Consider the following 18,471-nt stretch of genomic DNA (forward strand, 5'->3'; position numbering starts at 1 on the left):
TGGCGCACTTTTGGCACATCGTGGGTTTTGGACACAGAGGCCTTTTTACGCACAAGCTTCCCTGTTTTGGAGAGGACAGGTTTTACGCCAATGGCAAGTCCGGTCGCAGACTTGGGACAGTCTCATCAGCATCTTCCAGACTCGGCGGCGGAGAGTGCCATCCAAGAGGCGTGCAAATGGATAGAGGTGAGTGGCACTGATGTTTATTGCGTCAACTTCATACCTCTTATTCTACTCCTGCCTCCTGTTGCACTCGCGTTTGTTGACATTGCACGGTCTTAGTTACTGTCTGGGATGTTGTCTGCGCACGCTTAGCACGTTTGATTTATACCGTCGTAATCTGCTGAAAGATGAGTCATTTGATAGCTATTTCTGTAAGTTACCCTGGAGTAGAGAGCACAATGTTGCATTTTTGTGCATTGACTTGTGCATTCTGAGTGCATTCTGCTTTAGCTCATTTGATGCATCGTTTCTTCTGGTTCATGGTATGAATACTACAGGATATGCGTAGCTTTACCTCAATGTAGGGTTTTCCTCAGCAGATCTGGTTGCACTGTGTGGAATTGGCTCGCTCAAATGCATCATGTGGAATGGATTTTTCTTTTTGCCTCAACTCAATCAAGGTTTTGTTCAGGGCGAATTTTCCTCATGCCTCTTGGATGCCCTGCATTTCTTTAGCCTACAGTCATATGCAACCTTAAGTCAAGGTAATTTACAAAATGTTGTTATTCCAGTGTATTGTTGTTCTTTATTTTGTGATACTACATTGATATTGCAGCCATCTGTATCGATAATGGCATATCACCATTTGGGGGGTATTGGCTCATTTGATAAAAGGTCAGGGGCTCCTGCTGGTTCGTGCTGTCACCTGCTGTGTCTGCTGGCACTGGCGAGACAGTGCGCCATCGCCGTACCTCGTCAGTCTATGCAAAGGCAGCCGTGGCTACAACAGGAGCTGAGAGTAGCTCTTTAAGAATCCTATCAAGCTGGTAAAGTGCAACCTGAAAGCTGTTTATCATTACGTTCATGTTTCTCTGCTTAAGTCTGACAGCTCTCCCATTTTGCAATTCACTTCAAGTACTCCCTGCAGAGATGATAATGAGGATGATGACTCAGGTGAAGGTTAATGATTTGTTTTGGTGAAGGTGTCTACGCAGTCCTTTTACCCATACCTTATTACTATATCCTTAAATAGTTATGAATTATATCAGTGTGGAGATAACTAATGAAATATGCTTGTCTTCTTGTGTTTTTGTAGAGCATAATTTATCTGACACAGCATTTTCTAAAAATAGCTGCAGTCATCACTTGATGAATCAGTGCTCTGTATCCCACCACACTCCCACACACTGTTTTATTTATGTATTTTTTTAATAATGCTGCTAATGCTCTTATTATTTAAGGCTTAGGTTAAAAAAAATGGTTAAAAATTGCTATATGTATTACAGGCGGTTGGCACCAAGCAGCCACTGAACACATTCAACCTCCAATAGTAAAGATTATAAGCTTAAATTGGTATTTGAATTGGTATTCCCTGTTTAAAACTTTCTGCAAGTGGTAGTTTTCTGTGCCCGCCAGTATTACACTTCTATTGTGTCGTCTGGGACCTTGTGTTGTCTCCTGTCCTTGAGTTGGAATGGGTGTGATGGACTGGCAGATTAACCAATCAGATAAAGGCATGGCCCATCCATATCACCACAAACTTTGCGGCGTTGCCAGTTTGAAAGGCAAAGCATTAATAAAAGTCACACAGATAGGCCTGTCAGAAAATGACTATATCGACTTATCGTTCGATAAATAACAGATAAACAATACATTTTTGGGCTCAATATTTATTGTCTGTACATTTATGTGTATCTTTTCTCATCTTTTCCAGTTTAATATACATTTTTTTTTACCCAAAGTAAGATGAGTTTCATTGTGTTTCATGTTTATTGAGCTACTATATTGTCAGATTAAGTACTTTTTGAACAAATCTTTGCTGTCATTCATATCCTTAAGAGTTAGTTTCTGTTGCATTAAAAGGTCTTCAATAATATCATTTAACGCAATATTTCCCTGCCTCAATACATCAACATCAGATTTTGTTTTGGGACAGGCCTAAACACAGAGGACCGAGAAACAGCGCAGACTTTACCAAATCAACAGGCGAAACTCTAAACACATCAGAGGCGAGAGAAGCTTGTCCTCAATGATACGGGACAGGCCTACTAAAGGTGACAGTGGTAGTAGTTTGCAGTGGTAATGATGGATATTAAAAAAAAGTGACAAAAGTAAACGCCTTTCCATTTTCTAACCACATACAACAATGATCTACTTAAAGAGTGTCAGGCGACGTCTCCGGCCCATTTATCCGCACTCGACTCCCTCAGGTCCTGTTTCATATCTTTAAAAAGCGCTATTGACCCACATGTGAAAGAGCGGAGGACGAAGGAGGCTGAAGGAACAGAAAGCTGTTGTTTGTCTGTCACGGAGGGTCCGCTGGGACTGATTCCATTACCTGTGCACACCTGGAGACAGCAGACCTCAGGGAGAAGGAGACAGTAGTGTGGCTATAGGAGTGAATGAAGACGACAAAAGGCTAAGGTAAACAAGTTTACACTGACCCGCTGTGTCAGATATGCTGTCATGACCGGAGGCGTGCCACAGTAACATAATAAGCCTCTCTCTGAAAGGTTGGCTTGTGCTAACGTGCTAACATTGGGTATTTGCAAAAACTAAGAAATTTGCTGATATGCAGAGTCATATTCAGACAAAATGAGGCGAGGCCGTGTTGTGTTTTTATGCCGTTACTGAGCTTGTTTGCTTATTAATGGCACGTTTAGTTTGTTTAGCTGTAGTCACATGGTAACATAAAACCTGGAATTTTCTGCTTTAACCTCTAAACCCTCGCCTTAACTGAGCACATTTTTTTTTTGCGTTCTTGATGCTTTTTCATCACTTTTTTATCCCCTGTTTTGTTACGGTTTTGTCACTCATGCCCATGCTTTTTTGGCTGCATTTCCATCCTCATCCTCATCCTTTCCCGTTTTTGTTGCCATTTTGAGGTTTTAGATTTGGGTAAAGTCAAACTGAAGAAAATGTGCTGGGTTAAGAGATTTAAATAAACCTGAAATCTGATTATTTACTTGAACAACTTTGAACCATTGACCTTTCGGATCTTCTCGTCCAGGCCACATTGTCTTCTTATGTCTGTATTTCTACATAGGACTAACCCTTTTCTAAACTCATTTTGCTGCAGTTCAATCTGACAAAGGGCTGGACGATATGGCAAAAAAAAAAGTCTCAGGATTTGTTTTTCTCATATTGATCGATCTCGATTTTGACGAATGGAGCTGATTCATGATCTTTGAAAAACCTTTTATCAGCTCAAACAAAAACAAATTCCTTCCTCCAGTTTTAACTCTCAAAAATATTCCATTGTCTCATCAAAACTCCCAAACTAGCTGTTTCTGCCAAAGAAACGTCTATAAACTTGACGATTATAAAGTCCAATGACGATTATTGAGATCGACCAAAACAGTAAATAAAATCACTGATACGGCATCTCGAAGCTGCCCGAGGGGGAAACAAAGAGGAAAAAGAACTACTCTCTCACCCATTACTCCAAAACTACTTGAACAAATGCTGAATTATGAATATATGTTTGACTAAATAAATATATTTTGAGAAGCAAATTGTTTCAACAGCCCATTTATACGTAAATTTAACGGAGAACGCCAACCATACGACTAACTTTAGCTTCATGCTGCATGCCAACGCTAGCTTTTTGTTGTTGTTGTTGTTGGTTTCTGTGTTTTGTTTTTGTTTTTTTTTCGCTTCTAGCGGACAATCTGTTCTCTCAAAACGTTCACAAGGGCCCTATTTTGACTTGACGTTGTTTGTGCGTACTGAATATGCTCATAGCCCGACAAAAGAGTGAAAAATGATGGTTCCCTCGCTAGGCCTCGCCCCCTAGTATGACGCATTGTTGGGATTTCTTTTTTTTTTTTTACATTTCTTTTGTCTGCTGAGTCCTTGAACAGCTGCCATATTGTTGATTATGTAAAAAATACTTGGAAGAGAAATACACATCAATGTCAATCTTTCAGCCTTGTAATTGTGTTGTTAGCGTCTCATAAAACTCACTTTATCACAGTTTGGAGCTTTTCCTCTTTCTCTTTGGTTCGTCTTGGTTGGAGCAAATAATGAGCCTCCTGTTCTGTGGAATAACTTCACAGCCACCACTAAAACTGCACTTGAAGATGTGATTTATGCTCGTCAGACGCAGAGTTCTGGTGGGCCTTCTGTCGTAGCCTCTGTAGTAGAATCTGATTTATTGGACTGGAGTGTGTAAAGTTTGCTATAAAGTGTGCACTAGATCTCGCCTGAGTATTGCACTTTCATTATACTTTATAGACTTTACAGACTTCCATGGCTAATAACAGAACACATGTTTTGTATTGCTGTACAGAAGTTTGTTTGTAAAATGTAAAATCCTTTTAACATGTGTCCTGCCAGGACAGCGTTGGTGTGTTCGTGGGCAAAACATTGATGTTGTTCTACAGATTCTATCATTCTTTATAGTACTTTACCAGTATTAGACTCTGTATGACTTGGCATCACAATAAGAAAGGCTTTGCTATTTGAAAGCCTACTGTTTTGTGGGTTCCTGGATGCCATTGCATCATTAAAGGATGGATCAAATACAGCTGAGAAATTACAAGAAAAATAAAGCACATCTTTACCATTTAATTAGAACTTTATGGTGCGTTATTTGTAAAAAAAAAAAAAAAAATTTTTAAAAAAAAGCCTTACTCTTTACCCAAAATTGTTTTGCCCTACATTGTTACATGTCACAAGCATTTGTGTTTTGTTTAGTGCTTTTTGTCAGTGCATATTAACTCCGGACAGTGCTGATGTCCAGCCCAGTCGGCTTTACTCTTGCCTGAATCCCATCACTTCACAGCACAAAACATTTGTTACAGCCTTTTTAAAAAGCATATCTTCAGTCCTTTTTGTTCCAGCAGGGCTAATGCAGGTTTACTCTGTATCAGAAATTAGGGCTTCACATTTACATATTGTAATTAAATTGGACTGGGTTGGTTAAAGGGACTAGATGGAGTTTAAAAATGTAAAACATATGTATTTTCTACCCCCTACTTGCTCCAGCAATGTCCTAATGTGTGGAATGAGCCCAGATCACCACAACTGCCTCTAAAATCCTGCACCGTCACTCAAAAAGTTGCTAATTCGGGTCTGACGTACCTGCAGTTATGCGTAAGACCTGAAGTGGCAGTAGTCAGTATAAAAACGTCAACTTCCATCTAGTCCCTTAATGCCAAGGACATTTTGAGTCTATCTTCAGAAGCTTCTTCTCGTTCTTATTCCTGGATGACCGAGATGCTACATTTTACTGTTTTTCCTTATTTTTTAGTCCCAAACAACTGATTCAAATGCATTGCTTTGGTTGTGTAGCACACAAACTCAAACGGCTGTTGTCTGCAGCCTGCCTCCATCGCTGACGCTGCTGCTAATGATGGTGGAGCCCGTCTGAAGCTCTCAGGCCTGCTCCCCGTGCTTTGATGAGGTCGGGAACACTCACTTAAGTCCGATCATGATTGATTTGTGTCACAGCAGAAGCCACAGGCGCACTGGCACGGCACACCAAACACGGCAACCTTTCTTCTCTTTACTCAGACAAAACTGAGATCATTGTTTTTGGCCCACAGGCACAAAGACACAGTGTTATCAGTCACCTTGAGTCTCTCTCTCTAAGACCAAAAAATCAGGTTAGAAATCTAGGAGTGATCATGGACTCAGACCTGAACTTAAACAGCCACATCAAAGCAATAACATCAGCAGCTTTTTACCATCTGAAAAACATTGCTAAGATCAAAGGAATAGTGTCAAAACCAGACTTAGAGAGACTTATCCATGCATTTGTCTCCAGCAGGTTAGACTACTGTAACGGCCTACTCACTGGCCTCTCTAAACGAGCTATCAGACAGCTACAGTACATCCAGAACGCTGCTGCTCGAGTCCTGACAAGAACCAGGAAATATGACCATATTAGTCCAGTGCTCCGGTCTCTGCACTGGCTTCCTGTCACTCAGAGAATAGACTTTAAAACAGCTCTGCTCGTGTACAAGTCTTTTCATGGTTTAGCTCCAAAGTACATCTCTGACATGTTAGAGCCGTATGAACCATCTCGGGCCCTGAGAACTTCAGGGAGGGGCCTCCTGGTGGTTCCCAGAGTCAATAATAAACACGGTGAGGCTGCATTTCAGTTTCATGCAGCTAAAATCTGGAACAGTCTTCACGAGGATGTGAGACAGGCCTCAACTCTGACAATGTTCAAATCCAGGCTGAAAACAGTTCTTTTTACCAATGCATATGACTGAAAGTATTTTATCTGCACTCTCGCCTTTTACTGTAATTGATAAATTTTATGTTGATGTTTTTATTGATTCTATTTGTTTTCAACTGTGAAGCACTTTGAATTGCCTTGTGTATGAATTGTGCTCTACAAATAAACTTGCCTTGCCTTGCCTTACTGCGTGGAGGAGCAAGTAAAAGAGCAACGGTCCCAAATAATCAAGAAGCATTTTGAGTTTCAGTTGATTAAAGGCGCTGCTTTAGGGGGAAAAAAATCACATAAAAGTAGGAAAATACTTTGTGACGGTATGTGCCAAAATAGGGAGATTAAGAAGCTTTCATGATAGTTCACATTCATCAAATACCACTGTAATTGATACACCTTCACCGAATTTCAGCTGATCAACGCGTTCGAGTTTGTGCCACTGCTTTGGGGAAAAAAAACATTTTTTTTTTGTTCTTTGTTGGTTTTCCCCAAACAGGAGCTTCGAACTTGACTGTCCCAAAAATGCCATCTGTACTATCCATGCTACCTAAAAACTTGCAGAGAAAATATTGTGAGCCCAAACTTTTATGCTACTCCAGTCCCCTATAAGTTAAACACGTGCTTCGGCTTAACATGTCACACAATATTTCCTGTTATGCTTCCAAGAGCTTGTTTTATCTTGTTCACTGTATTGTCTGCATAGATGTACCGACGTCTCGAGCTCTTCTTCTCCTCATACAAGTCCCCGCACGTCGCTGACTGTGACTGACACACATACCCCTCTGGTGCGTCTCCTGGAAGAGAAAGTGATATCGCCTCTAGTGAAACCGCTGTAGAGATACCAGCAGAATGTTGTAATCAGCTTCTTGTGCGTTTATATATTATTGTGGAGATTTCATCTTCACTGTGTTGAACCAATCTGTATAACCGATGGTTTTATTCCTAGATCTAGAACGCCAGTGGCAACATCAGACAACCCCAAGTTAACAGCGTGGGTTTGTATTTGACTCAAGGATTCCCTTCCCTGAAAAGGAAGTTCCTAATCATACTTGGGCTTTTCTGATTAAATAAAGGTAGAAGAAATTAAAAGATATAGCATTTTCCATGCGCTACAGTTTAAAGATTGTTCACCAATGAGAATTCAAGGCTTTTGTTGACATCTTTGTAAGAAGACTTAGCAAGAGATCATAACGTAAGGAAAGCATTTCCTGATACTTGGGCCTCATGAGAAATGGGGAAATGGAAGAAGCCCTGAGGAAGCTGCTGCCGCGGCAATAAGAATAGTCACTCGAAGATTTAAAAATTACTCAAACATGTGCGAGAGGCTTGAAACACAATTCCAGGTGTGTTTTTGATGAGGGAGCATCATTATAACATGCTTTAAAGTTCTAAAAAGTCAATTGTAAATGTCCCACACTCAATGGTAGTAAACTGCTTCTTTAGCCACAGCTGCCCTGTGGCTGACTGATCTGCTCTAATAGTATCTCCACCAACCAGTCCCAGTCACTCACACAAATGTCACTCACAAATGTCTGACAAATGCCTCAATAGTCTTGTCTTCTCGCTTACTTCCAGATGACTCATTACACTCAAAGCGCGTTACTGTGAAGCTGCGCGACTTGAGCCTGTTCCAGTCTATCAAGTCGAGGATGAGTCTATGACAGAACTTGGCGTTTGTTGTGGAAACGTGTTCTACAGCAGCCAAGAGACAATATTACAAGCCAACATGAGAGGAAGGGGAAAGCGTATGTCGTTAAAGTCACTAAAGTCGGTTCAAAACGGGTGTCTATTCTGTTGTCCACCGGTAACACAATGGATTTAGGGCTGATTGTATCTCACAGTTTTAGGTGGTCCAACAATCAATTTAAAGGAATAGGCCACCGTTTTTACATACTAAGATATGTTCTTACCTCACTTTAGACGTGTTAATATATCCCCGTCTGGTCTTTGTCCGTGCGCTCTGTCACGCAAACGGAGCACATACGCAGCCTCTCCCACATGTCACATAGCTCCGAAAAAGCTCACGATAGAAGCTACCAAGCTCTTCCACGTGTTCCCTATTTAAATAAAGTTACGTGAAGTGTTTTCATGCGAAGTATATTTACACAGAAATGTAACATGTCGATTTTATAAGCAAATAAAAAGGGGGACTATATTGTGAGGCGTAATGATACGAGGAGCACAGCGTCCGCGTAGTAACTCCTAAAGACTTCCCCCGCTCACTTCCGTCAATAACCTTTAGGAGTTACTGCGCGGACGTTTTGCTCCTCGAATCATTACGCCTCACAATATCCCCCTTTTTATTTGCTTATAAAATCGACATGTTACATTTCTGTGTAAATATACTTCGCATGAAAACACTTCACGTAACTTTATTTAAATAGGGAACACGTGGAAGAGCTTGGTAGCTTCTATCGTGAGCTTTTTTGGAGCTATGTGACATGTGGGAGAGGCTGCGTATGTGCTCCGTTTGCGTGACAGAGCGCACGGACAAAGACCAGACGGGGATATATTAACTCGACTAAAGTGAGGTAAAAACATATTTTGGTATGTAAAAACGGTGGCCTATTCCTTTAAGAGTCACTAGCCGTGGAAACAACGGAGGGGCAAGTTCATACGATAAAAAGCCTCTTGTCCTCTTGATAGCTCTGTTTTTGACCCCGCTTCCAAATGGACAACCCCTGAAAAGTAAGATGCTAAACCGTAATCCCGCAGTTATGATCTTCTTAATCCTATAGCCAGAGCCTTCTATCCTCACACAATGAAGCAGGTTCGAGCCAGCGCGCTGACAAACGGGCTTTAGCCAAACCCCACGAGTGGGATTAGCCTTTCAGTCACACATTTCCCACTGAAACGGATGTAGTGTGATATAATTAACACCTCGGTTGTGATACTTTGAGTTTGAGTGATGTGCCAGTCAGGTGGTGGCTATGGGGAGCATGGGAAGCTGTACAATGGTAGGTCCAGATGGGTATTTTAGAATGGGTGTGTGTTTGGGTGAGAGGGGATCATGTGTGGATTATGAGATTATCTTCGCTGGGTATGCATGCAAACAACAAGATTGTTCTTCACATTGTAAAAGCGATAGAACCCCCTCATACCTGTATGTTTACCTGTAGGTTTTTGAAGTAATAAGGCAAAGCAAGCAACATGAGGGTGATCTTTTTGCTCTGAAACATTATTTGGTTTAGGAGTTATTTACCAAAGAGTAAAATCAGATATTATAAGCTATCATTTTGCCATTTTCTTAAAAACAATATCAACTGTACACCAGCAACCGTCTGTGAGTCCTGCATGTTGACTGGGCTTTGAGGATGTCAATGCCTGCATTTTTGTCTCGCCGTGTGTGATGCTGCGCGTCTGGTCCTGACACGGTGAACTGAGTCATCTTGTTCAAATGTCATGTCTTTTTGTTCCTCTGCTGAAAGACAAACTGACAGCGAGTAGGAAAAACCAGGCAAGATGCTTTTTTCTTTTCTTTTCTCGGTTCCATGCAAAACCGCAATCAAGACGTGAGGAAAAAGAAACTATGGTTGGGGAAATATTCTGACGATGGTTAGCAATGTAATTAATGACCAGTCTCTGAGAAAGAGCTATGTACATAATGAAAGACTATGTTCAGGTGGCGCAGGAGTAAAGGTGTTGATTTAGACATAAGCTGATTGTGCATTGAAAAGATGTTAAAGCATTGGCAGAGTATACGTGTGGTCCATCAGGGAGTGCGCGCAAGACAAGATAATAGAGTTATTTGCTCATAATATTTGGCAAAATGCACATTTTTACAAATGACTGAATGTGACAAAAGCCATGTATGCAATGTCAGATTTGGGCCATCGACGAATCATCGATGAATCTTATTTTGGTTGAAAATCTGTCAATGCTGTCAAAGGTCAATGGGGCTAAACAAACCAGCCACAGACCAAAAAGAAACAATAGGCATTTAAACTCATTTGAACACATTATTTTTGTCCTCCTTAGTATATGGTAAACTCAGTCATTTGTGGAGAAATCACTGTGCATCTAATTATAAAAAAAGAGCCCAAGAATCTGTCATTGTGGCCAATCCGAGTCCAAAGTTATCAAACAAGGGGAACATTGGCATTGCAAGAAAGTATTCAAATTAAAATATTCTCCCTATTAAACACTAAAAACTACACAAAGTCAAGAGCCTGAAAACTTTGATTCAATGTCTGAACCATCACCTAGTGAGAATAAGTAGGCTATTAGTTTGTAATTTCCCCACTTTATGCAGAGTGTCCTACCCAAATCATTGAGAATAGCAAAAAAACAAACAATTAGATCATGATTGTGGAAATTTCAATGTACTTTACCAAGAAATTCCTTCGAATTGTTATTTGCCAGACATGCTGAAGCTTCTTGTTTGAGGAGGTCCTTGTCAAATGTTCACAGCCTCGCCGTAATTAGTCCTGCTTTGAACACACCGTAAAATAACTCTTTGAAGGTCTCTTCTGTAGTGCTCTTTTTCATCAACCGACGACCGCAAACCAGAGACAAACCTTGAAATAGATACATCGAACCCTGCGCGGACTGTTTCTCAAGTGCTCCGTAGTTATTCTAAAGTGGCTAAAATGTTGGAGGGTATGGTGTTCATAAATGGTATTGGTCATTTCTGTCCTGTCAGGCGTGATACTGTATGGTTGGTTTTATCCGACCATGATTCTAACTGGGTCACAGAGGCTGAACTGGTTTCCTTATGATTTCACTGGGGAGCTGTACTCTTTCTGCAATATCCAGGGAGCTGATGCCATCTGCACACATGGCAGGCAAACTGACAGACACATTTAGAAAGTACTTTCAGGAGATGATAGTTTTTGAGTGTTTTGAAGCCGTCTAGACCTGGAGTGTTTTCTCCTTATCTCCTTTCTTTTAAGGGATCGGGGAGCAAATCGGACGCATCCAGAGTGCAGTAATTGGTATCATGGCCTGGTCTTGGATTTATCTCAGTGCTTTAGAAAAAGGTTCCAAAACGTATTTTTCTTTATTTTTAAATAAACAGACCGGACACAACGATGCTTGATGAATCACGTCCTTTGAAACTCACAGAATCATGCTGTTGGCTTACTTGCCGAAAAATCCTGCGAGTATGGCCAATGCCACCACCAGTGCAACTTCCCTACCATACCAACAACGAAGCTTCCTTCGTACCAACAACGAAGCTTCCCTATGCCGAGGCTCCTTGTACTCCCGTTTCCCCTACCACTAAAAACATGTACAATAGGCCAGGATGAATGAGAGTCTGTTTGAGAGTGTGAGTGTGGGACAACGGATGGAAAACAATCCGGCGTGGCGTGTTTACATGCATGAGACCCATTAAAATGCACTTTTCTGACTAAATAAACCAACAATTAAATAAGGGAAGTTAGTTTTTTTCGTTCTCTTAACTTGTGCTTTCAGCTGGAAACAACAGAGGACCCCATTGTACAAAGAAAAGGAACAATTGGGGTCCTCTGTTGGGCTTGGACCCAAAATTTTAAACCAGATTTTGGTCATATTTTACCGATGAAATTATTTCCATATGAAGATAATAAATTAAAAATAAATCCTTAAGTTCAAGGGGCAAACAAACTAATTTTTCTGAAACACATTACTTTTCAATTGAGTAACTTTTTACTCAATCACAAAGAGCAAAAGCTGCACACTTGATCCACTTTTAGCGGGCCTCCATTGTTCCCATCCTTTAATGAAAACATTTGTCAACAGAATCATGTTTTTTTTTTTTTTCTCCCCCATTGAGCCTGGCTTTAATACGAACTTAAACTGTTACCACTGACTCCCGAGTGAAAGCAGATGACTCAGGCCTTTGTGAATGGAGCAGCGCATGGTATGGCTTTCGTTGTGTTGTTCTGAGGCCAACATTCCTCAGACCCACATTACACCGACCGTCCCGTTCATAGACTCATGCACAGACAAACCATGGCACTGGCGACCTCTGAACAACAATCAGTCTCTGGAAAGGACCCCGTCATCCTGCCATTGACTGCGCTGCACTGTGATGCAGCATTCAGGCGGGGTGTCTGCTGAGGGAGGCCGCCCGCGCTTTGGGATTGTGGATGCTATATGCAAAAGTAAAAGTAAAAGGTAGGACCGTGTTTTTTCCAAGGTATTTCAGTTGTCGCTTTTCTTTGATTCAAGTATGGCTTGGTTGGGCGCCTTCCGACTTTTTTGCTGCTTTCTTAGGTGAAAATAAGAATCGTATTTGTGCTTGTGGGGAACCATATGAATTTGGGAATCAAGACTGCACATTATATTGCAGAAAAATATCGTATCGCAATATTAGGTGGTGCAATATCCGTATCGCAAGAAACCACAATACATCGCAACATCACTAAAGTCTTCATCGGAGATTGACACATTTTTTTGCAAACTCAGGCAAAAACAAATAACGCAAAGAACTTAGAAATGTGTAAAAGTTCAGTATTAGTTAAACATTTACTAACTTACCGTGTTTTCCGGACTATAATAAGGAGTATAAGGCACACCAGCCAAAATATGTGTAATGAAGAAAAAACCAACTGGCTGAATAGGCGTATGGTATGCTAGCTTAACACATTGATGGTTAGCTACACGAAGCATAAACAACAAACTAGTTCAGATAACTATAGCATAAAGAACATACCAAACTGTCGATCTCACGACAAATCACTAAATCCATTGAAATCTTCTTCCTCGGTGTCACTTCTAAACTATCGCCTTGGCAACTACCTGGCATAGAGGCGTAACAGCACCATCGACAAGCCTCTCCCGGCAGCACGTTTTTCAAGCTCTCATTTGTGAACTCGTCCCTCTGGCTGTGGCCATCGAGCTTTTAGCCCGTGATTATCTTTGTTTTGTTTTCTTCGCTAAGAGTAACCTTCGCTTATCGCTCACTCCAAACTTGCTTTCTGCAGTGCCCTCTAGCGGCATGTGAAATTATATAATAGAATTTTTTTTTAAAGGGAAAAAAATCACATATTACTCGCTCCGGAGTATAAGACTGCCAAACTATGAAAAAAAGTGCGAATTATAGTTCGGAAAATACGGTAGTTTAATTTTAGTCTAGTTTTGGCCCTGATGTAGTATTTCTTTTAAGTCTTATTTTGACACAGGTAGCTGAAAAACAAGTTACTTACGATTTGATTTGTGTTTCATTAGAATGGAACAAATCATGTTGAAATGGTTTAGTGTAATATCATAATAATATTGTTATTGTGATATTGCACAGCCGTATTACATATTACTTCAATATTGTTCAGCCCTACTGTTCAGTTTCATCCATGACGGACTGTTCTCGACTAGAAAGGCAATGCAATGGTCAGTTGTCGATGGCAGGGCATTAGAGCTGTGGAGTGAATCAAAATTAAGAATCGCAATGTCAGCTGTGGTCAGTGTCTTTTATTGCCACAGGGCTTTTTAATCTACAGTTGTACAGTAAATCCAGTGGTGGGAGCATGTGGTTTGATTGTTGTCTAAATTGTGAAATGGAAAAATACATTTGTGTCTTGAACTGTCTCGGCAGGGAGTGGAAATCAATCCTTTGTCTTTAAGCTGAGTCTTATTTAAAGGGACTAGATGCAAGTTGCTTATTTTTATACTCACTACTGCCACCTCAGGTTTTACGTATAATCGCAGGTTCCATATTAAAGGAACAGGCCACTGTTTTTATATACTGATATATGTTCTTACCTGAGCTTAGACGAGTTGATGCGTACCTGTCTGGTCTTTGTGCGTGCCTGTGGAAGAGCTTGGTCGCTTCTAACTTCGTTTGGAGCTATAGGAATGTGCTGGCGAGGCCAAATGCTAACATCTTTGGTCTTTTTGCATGACTGAGGCACACAGTCCTTCCATACTGTGATATGTTCTTACCTGAGCTTAAACGAGTTGATACGTACCTGTCTGGTCTTTGTGCGTGCCCGTGGAAGAGCGTGGTAGCGTGACTGCGCACATGCACAAAGACCAGGTACGCATCAACTCGTCTAAGCTCAGGTAAGAACATATCTCAGTATGGAAAAAAGGGTGGCCTGTTCCTTCAAGCTCGTGCATGACGGCACTTCAGACCCAAATTAACACCTTTTTGAGTGACAGTGCTTTTTAGCAGCAGTTGTGGTGAACAGGTCTGAGCTCATTCTACACATTAGGACATTGCTGGAACATGTAGAGGGAGGAAAAACATAATTTTAACATTTTTAAGCTCCATATAGTCCCTTTAAAAGGCCTATATGGTGTATGTGCATGAACTGTATGAGGAAAAGCTACAGTATATATATATATATTTTTAAATATTTTTTTTAATAAAATGGAATCGGAAATCAATTAAAGTCCATAAAGTTCCTCATGCCTTACCAAGAGTTGTTAGGCTTCTTTTTGTTTCTTTTTTCTTTTTGTTTACATCCCAACATTTGAGGATGTTGACGACAATCTTGACCATTGGTATCACTCACAGACTTAACCCGGGGCATCGCTGCGCTGCTCTGATCGTGCTGACTTCCCCCATGCTCGTCCATGCTGAAACACTGGTCTCAGTGAAGCGCGGGGATGAAAGCGCGCCTCAACGCCGCGTGTTTGCCTTGTACAGTAGGAGTCCTGTTCTCCGGAGCAGCAGAAGGTCAGCCCCGTTAAAGGCGGCAGCAGCCAGAGGTCCTCTCAGGCTGCTCAGGGCCTGGACCACCTCCAGAGCTCCCATTCAGCGGGGCTATTGGAGAAAAACAGCCAGTGATACGATTATATAATGACAAGGCGTTTCACTGCTCCAGACCGTGTCCAAGCTAATTATAATGGAGAAGCAATTTTCACCCAGCAGCAGTTAAGTACAGGCAGTCACTCTGTAAAATAAATAAAGGAAGTGTGTAATTAAGAAACAATGTGCAAAAGGTCCGACTAGTTTTGGTTTCTTTGGAAATATTTTTTTTCTTTGTAGTTAACCCGTGGTCAACCTTCAGTCAAAACTTTTTTTTTTTTTCTCAAGACATTTGCAATCAGTAGAAAATAAGCTGAAATTGTCATAGTTGCTTTTAGTCTTATTATAGGAAAGCAGGTAAAGAGGCCAGCAGAGGCCAACAGAGTGCTTTTTTTTTTTTTTTAAAGAAACTGTAAAATAGTTTACTTGGCCACTACATGAAATATACTGCAGTATCTGTAGAATAATTTGATTTGGATTTGTTTTTTGTAAGTTTTGTGTTATCGAAAGCCTAGCAAGGTGCTCTAACTGTAGAAAGATCCTGCCAAATGCCAACGTTTTTGAGCTTTCAACTATTTTGCGTTAAAAAAAATATATCTTGGGCTGAAAATGGTAGCTTGTATTTTGTACCATTATTCTATTCTATTCTATTCTATTCTATTCTATTCTATTCTATTCTATTCTATTCTATTCTATTCTATTCTATTCTATTCTATTCTATCTAAGTGGACTTGCTACTCTGACTGAACTGAACTGGTTATCCCCATATAGGCTTATACTGGGAGTTGAGTCTAATCCTGCCTAAGCTCCAGCTGCACCTCTCACGTTTGAGGGAAATGTGGGTCCGAGCCTGACTCTACCTCTATCAGAATCACTTTGTTTTTTACCCCAATGCAAGATTTGGCACTTCTTTGGATCTAATTAGACATGAAATATCTGTAACATTACATTAGTAGTTTTGTATTGAGAGTAGCAGTAACAGCACCAGCCAAAAGGGGTCAGGACATCAAAGTTGGATTGAAATACGGAACAGGACCTAAAAACTACTGCCGTATTTCACAGATAATTTTGTTGGTTTAAAGTGACTGTACATTATGTATCTCCCAGCAAAAATATCACATTTTCAGATAAAGTCCTTTTGTTATTATTAGTGACAATTTTGCTTCTATTGAAACAAGACTAATACATATATATGGCATCTATGTTTCATCCTGTACCACTGTGGTATTGTCCGTCTATGTTTAACCCACAGATGTTGCATGGCCCCTCTTATAGTAACTGGGCGTTTGGGAGGGCACTAATCCGCATGTAAAGCAGATCACCGAGGCATAACATCACGCAGCAGGAAGCACGACTCTAAACATATCTACACACATGGGAGTGTCCAATAAGACGGTCAGTAGGCCAGAGGTCACACGGTCAGGGGGATGTATAGAGTGGTTTAGTACTAACATTAGTGCTGATTTATCTCAATCAAATCAAAACCGCTATTAGCAAACAGCAACTGTTAGTGGATATAATGTCATGAGGTCTTATTGTGAAAACTGTGAGACCTGTAGATGTGAAATGTCTATGGTTATTAATAGTTTGCCGTTCATATTTTGACTTTTAACAAACAAATGTGCTGTGTTTCATCTCGTCGCCCTGTGTGAGACAAAACATCTTTCATCTTATGAAGTATGAACTGGCCTTAATTTAACTCTTGAGCGCTACTGTCTATTTAAAGCCACACCGTGTAGAATTTTACCCCAAAAAATAAAATTGAAATACAAGCATTTATTTTATGACAGATATTTTCATCAATGAAAAATACCTCATAAATGTACAAACAAACATGTGCTTTTGCTGTAAGCGGCTCAGCAGTCCTAAGACATGACTATAACTTTACCGGGAGTGGGTACGTCTCCAGCTCGTTACCATGGAGATGTTGAGTAAAGTCAGCAGAACAAGTTAAGTGCATATCCAAAATCCATTCTTTGATTACCCACTGCAGTAATAGCATTTTCTGTGTGGAGCTGGTCATTGGGAGAAGGTTTTGCACTGATGGCAACAGCATAGTCCAAAATGCTACGCGGTGTACCTTTAAGTTGCTTTTGTACCTTGAATACACAGAACTTTCAGAACGATTCTGAAAAACGTTTATAATGTGATTTGTTGCAGGATTTGACTTTACTTTCTGTTTATGATTTGATATCAAGTATTTTTTTTTCTTTTTCACCAATAAAATGCTTTATTTGAATTTATTCATTAGGGGAAATGTTACAAACGATAATAGTGTTTTTGCTCTTGCCCCTCTTCAACAATTAAACAATATACAGAAAACCCAAAACCGAATAGCCTAAAGCCGCTGTTGTAAATTCCACCGAAAATCACTCCTTCCTTGCACCTGACTAAACTGCGCACTCGAGTGGCCGGCATGTTCTCGGTGACATAATTACTCCTTCTTTCTCAGTAAATTATGCAACGGGAACAATACCTGAGCTTTGTAGCATTCCAGGCTTCAGCACTAATAGATGTTGTGAAAGCAAAGCAACGCTGCGTTCCTCTTCTAAAAGCCCGAAGCTCTTGGGTTGCAGAGTGTTTGAGAGGGCAGGCATGTGTGCAGGAGCGCTGTGTGACTAAGTGGAGCCTTTGTTTTGTTGTTCCGACCGGTGGGGTCAGTTTCTTGATAAAATTCCTCTTGGAATATCTTGTGTCTTAAGACCTGGATCACAAACATCCTTTGATTTGTATGCTTCCGTGTCCTTGGCATGTTTCCAGTTTGAATTGAGATACAAAGTGTGGCATACTATCATCACTTGTATCACGTACACCCTTTGCTGGCAGCAGGGCAATTAAACATGCTAAAAACAATATATGAGCCACCAAAAAACAACAAGAAGGCAAACAGGATTACCCCACATGGTTTGGGAAAAAACCCCGGAACCACCAGACAAACATTTGGATCAGTAAAATATGAGGCGAGTCAGAATTTCAAATCGGTCTGTGGAAACTACACGTTATTAAATGAATATGGCAAGCTTTCATTTTGGCTTGATTTGCTAACAGCATGCTAGAAAATCAACAGTGCTGTCATGAACACACTTTGAACGTGTCCAGTGATGGATAATGGGCTTTAAATATGCAGAAAAGAGTATAGTGTCCCAACTACAATGCGACAAAATTCCTGAAATCCAGATTCATCAGGAGAAGCAGAAACAACCAAAGTGAATATAATCATTTTAAACGGAATAAAGTGAAATTCTAGTCTGAGTATGTTTTAGACAAAGGAATGTTATAACTTGGTTAAAACCATTAAAAAAAAGTTGATTTGTTTAACTTCAGTCACATTTTTTCTTGCTTTTACATGAATCAGACCTCTAAATGACCTCTTAATGCAATATAGCGAACAACAGTGATTATGTTCCCATGTTTCAGACAAGTCACTCTCAGTGGACTCACCAGCAGGCACCCT

General features: G+C 40.5%; 1 protein-coding gene across 10 annotated transcripts in view; it reads left to right on the top strand.

The window, feature by feature from the left end:
• The first annotated feature begins 71 nt into the window (after positions 1-71).
• The window catches only part of LOC306963637 (LIM and calponin homology domains-containing protein 1-like), a 102,235-nt gene continuing 83,835 nt past the window's right edge, over positions 72-18,471 (top strand). For all 10 annotated transcript variants that reach the window (XM_079557240.1, XM_079557235.1, XM_079557238.1 and 7 more), the window contains exon 1: positions 72-186. In XM_079557240.1, the coding sequence (XP_079413366.1) occupies positions 91-186 (96 nt within the window). In that variant the 5' untranslated portion in view covers positions 72-90. The remainder of the gene's footprint in view (positions 187-18,471) is intronic.

This window comes from Gobius niger (assembly GCF_951799975.1).
Source record: "Gobius niger genome assembly, chromosome: 5".
In the NCBI taxonomy this organism is placed as follows: Eukaryota; Metazoa; Chordata; class Actinopteri; order Gobiiformes; family Gobiidae; genus Gobius; species Gobius niger.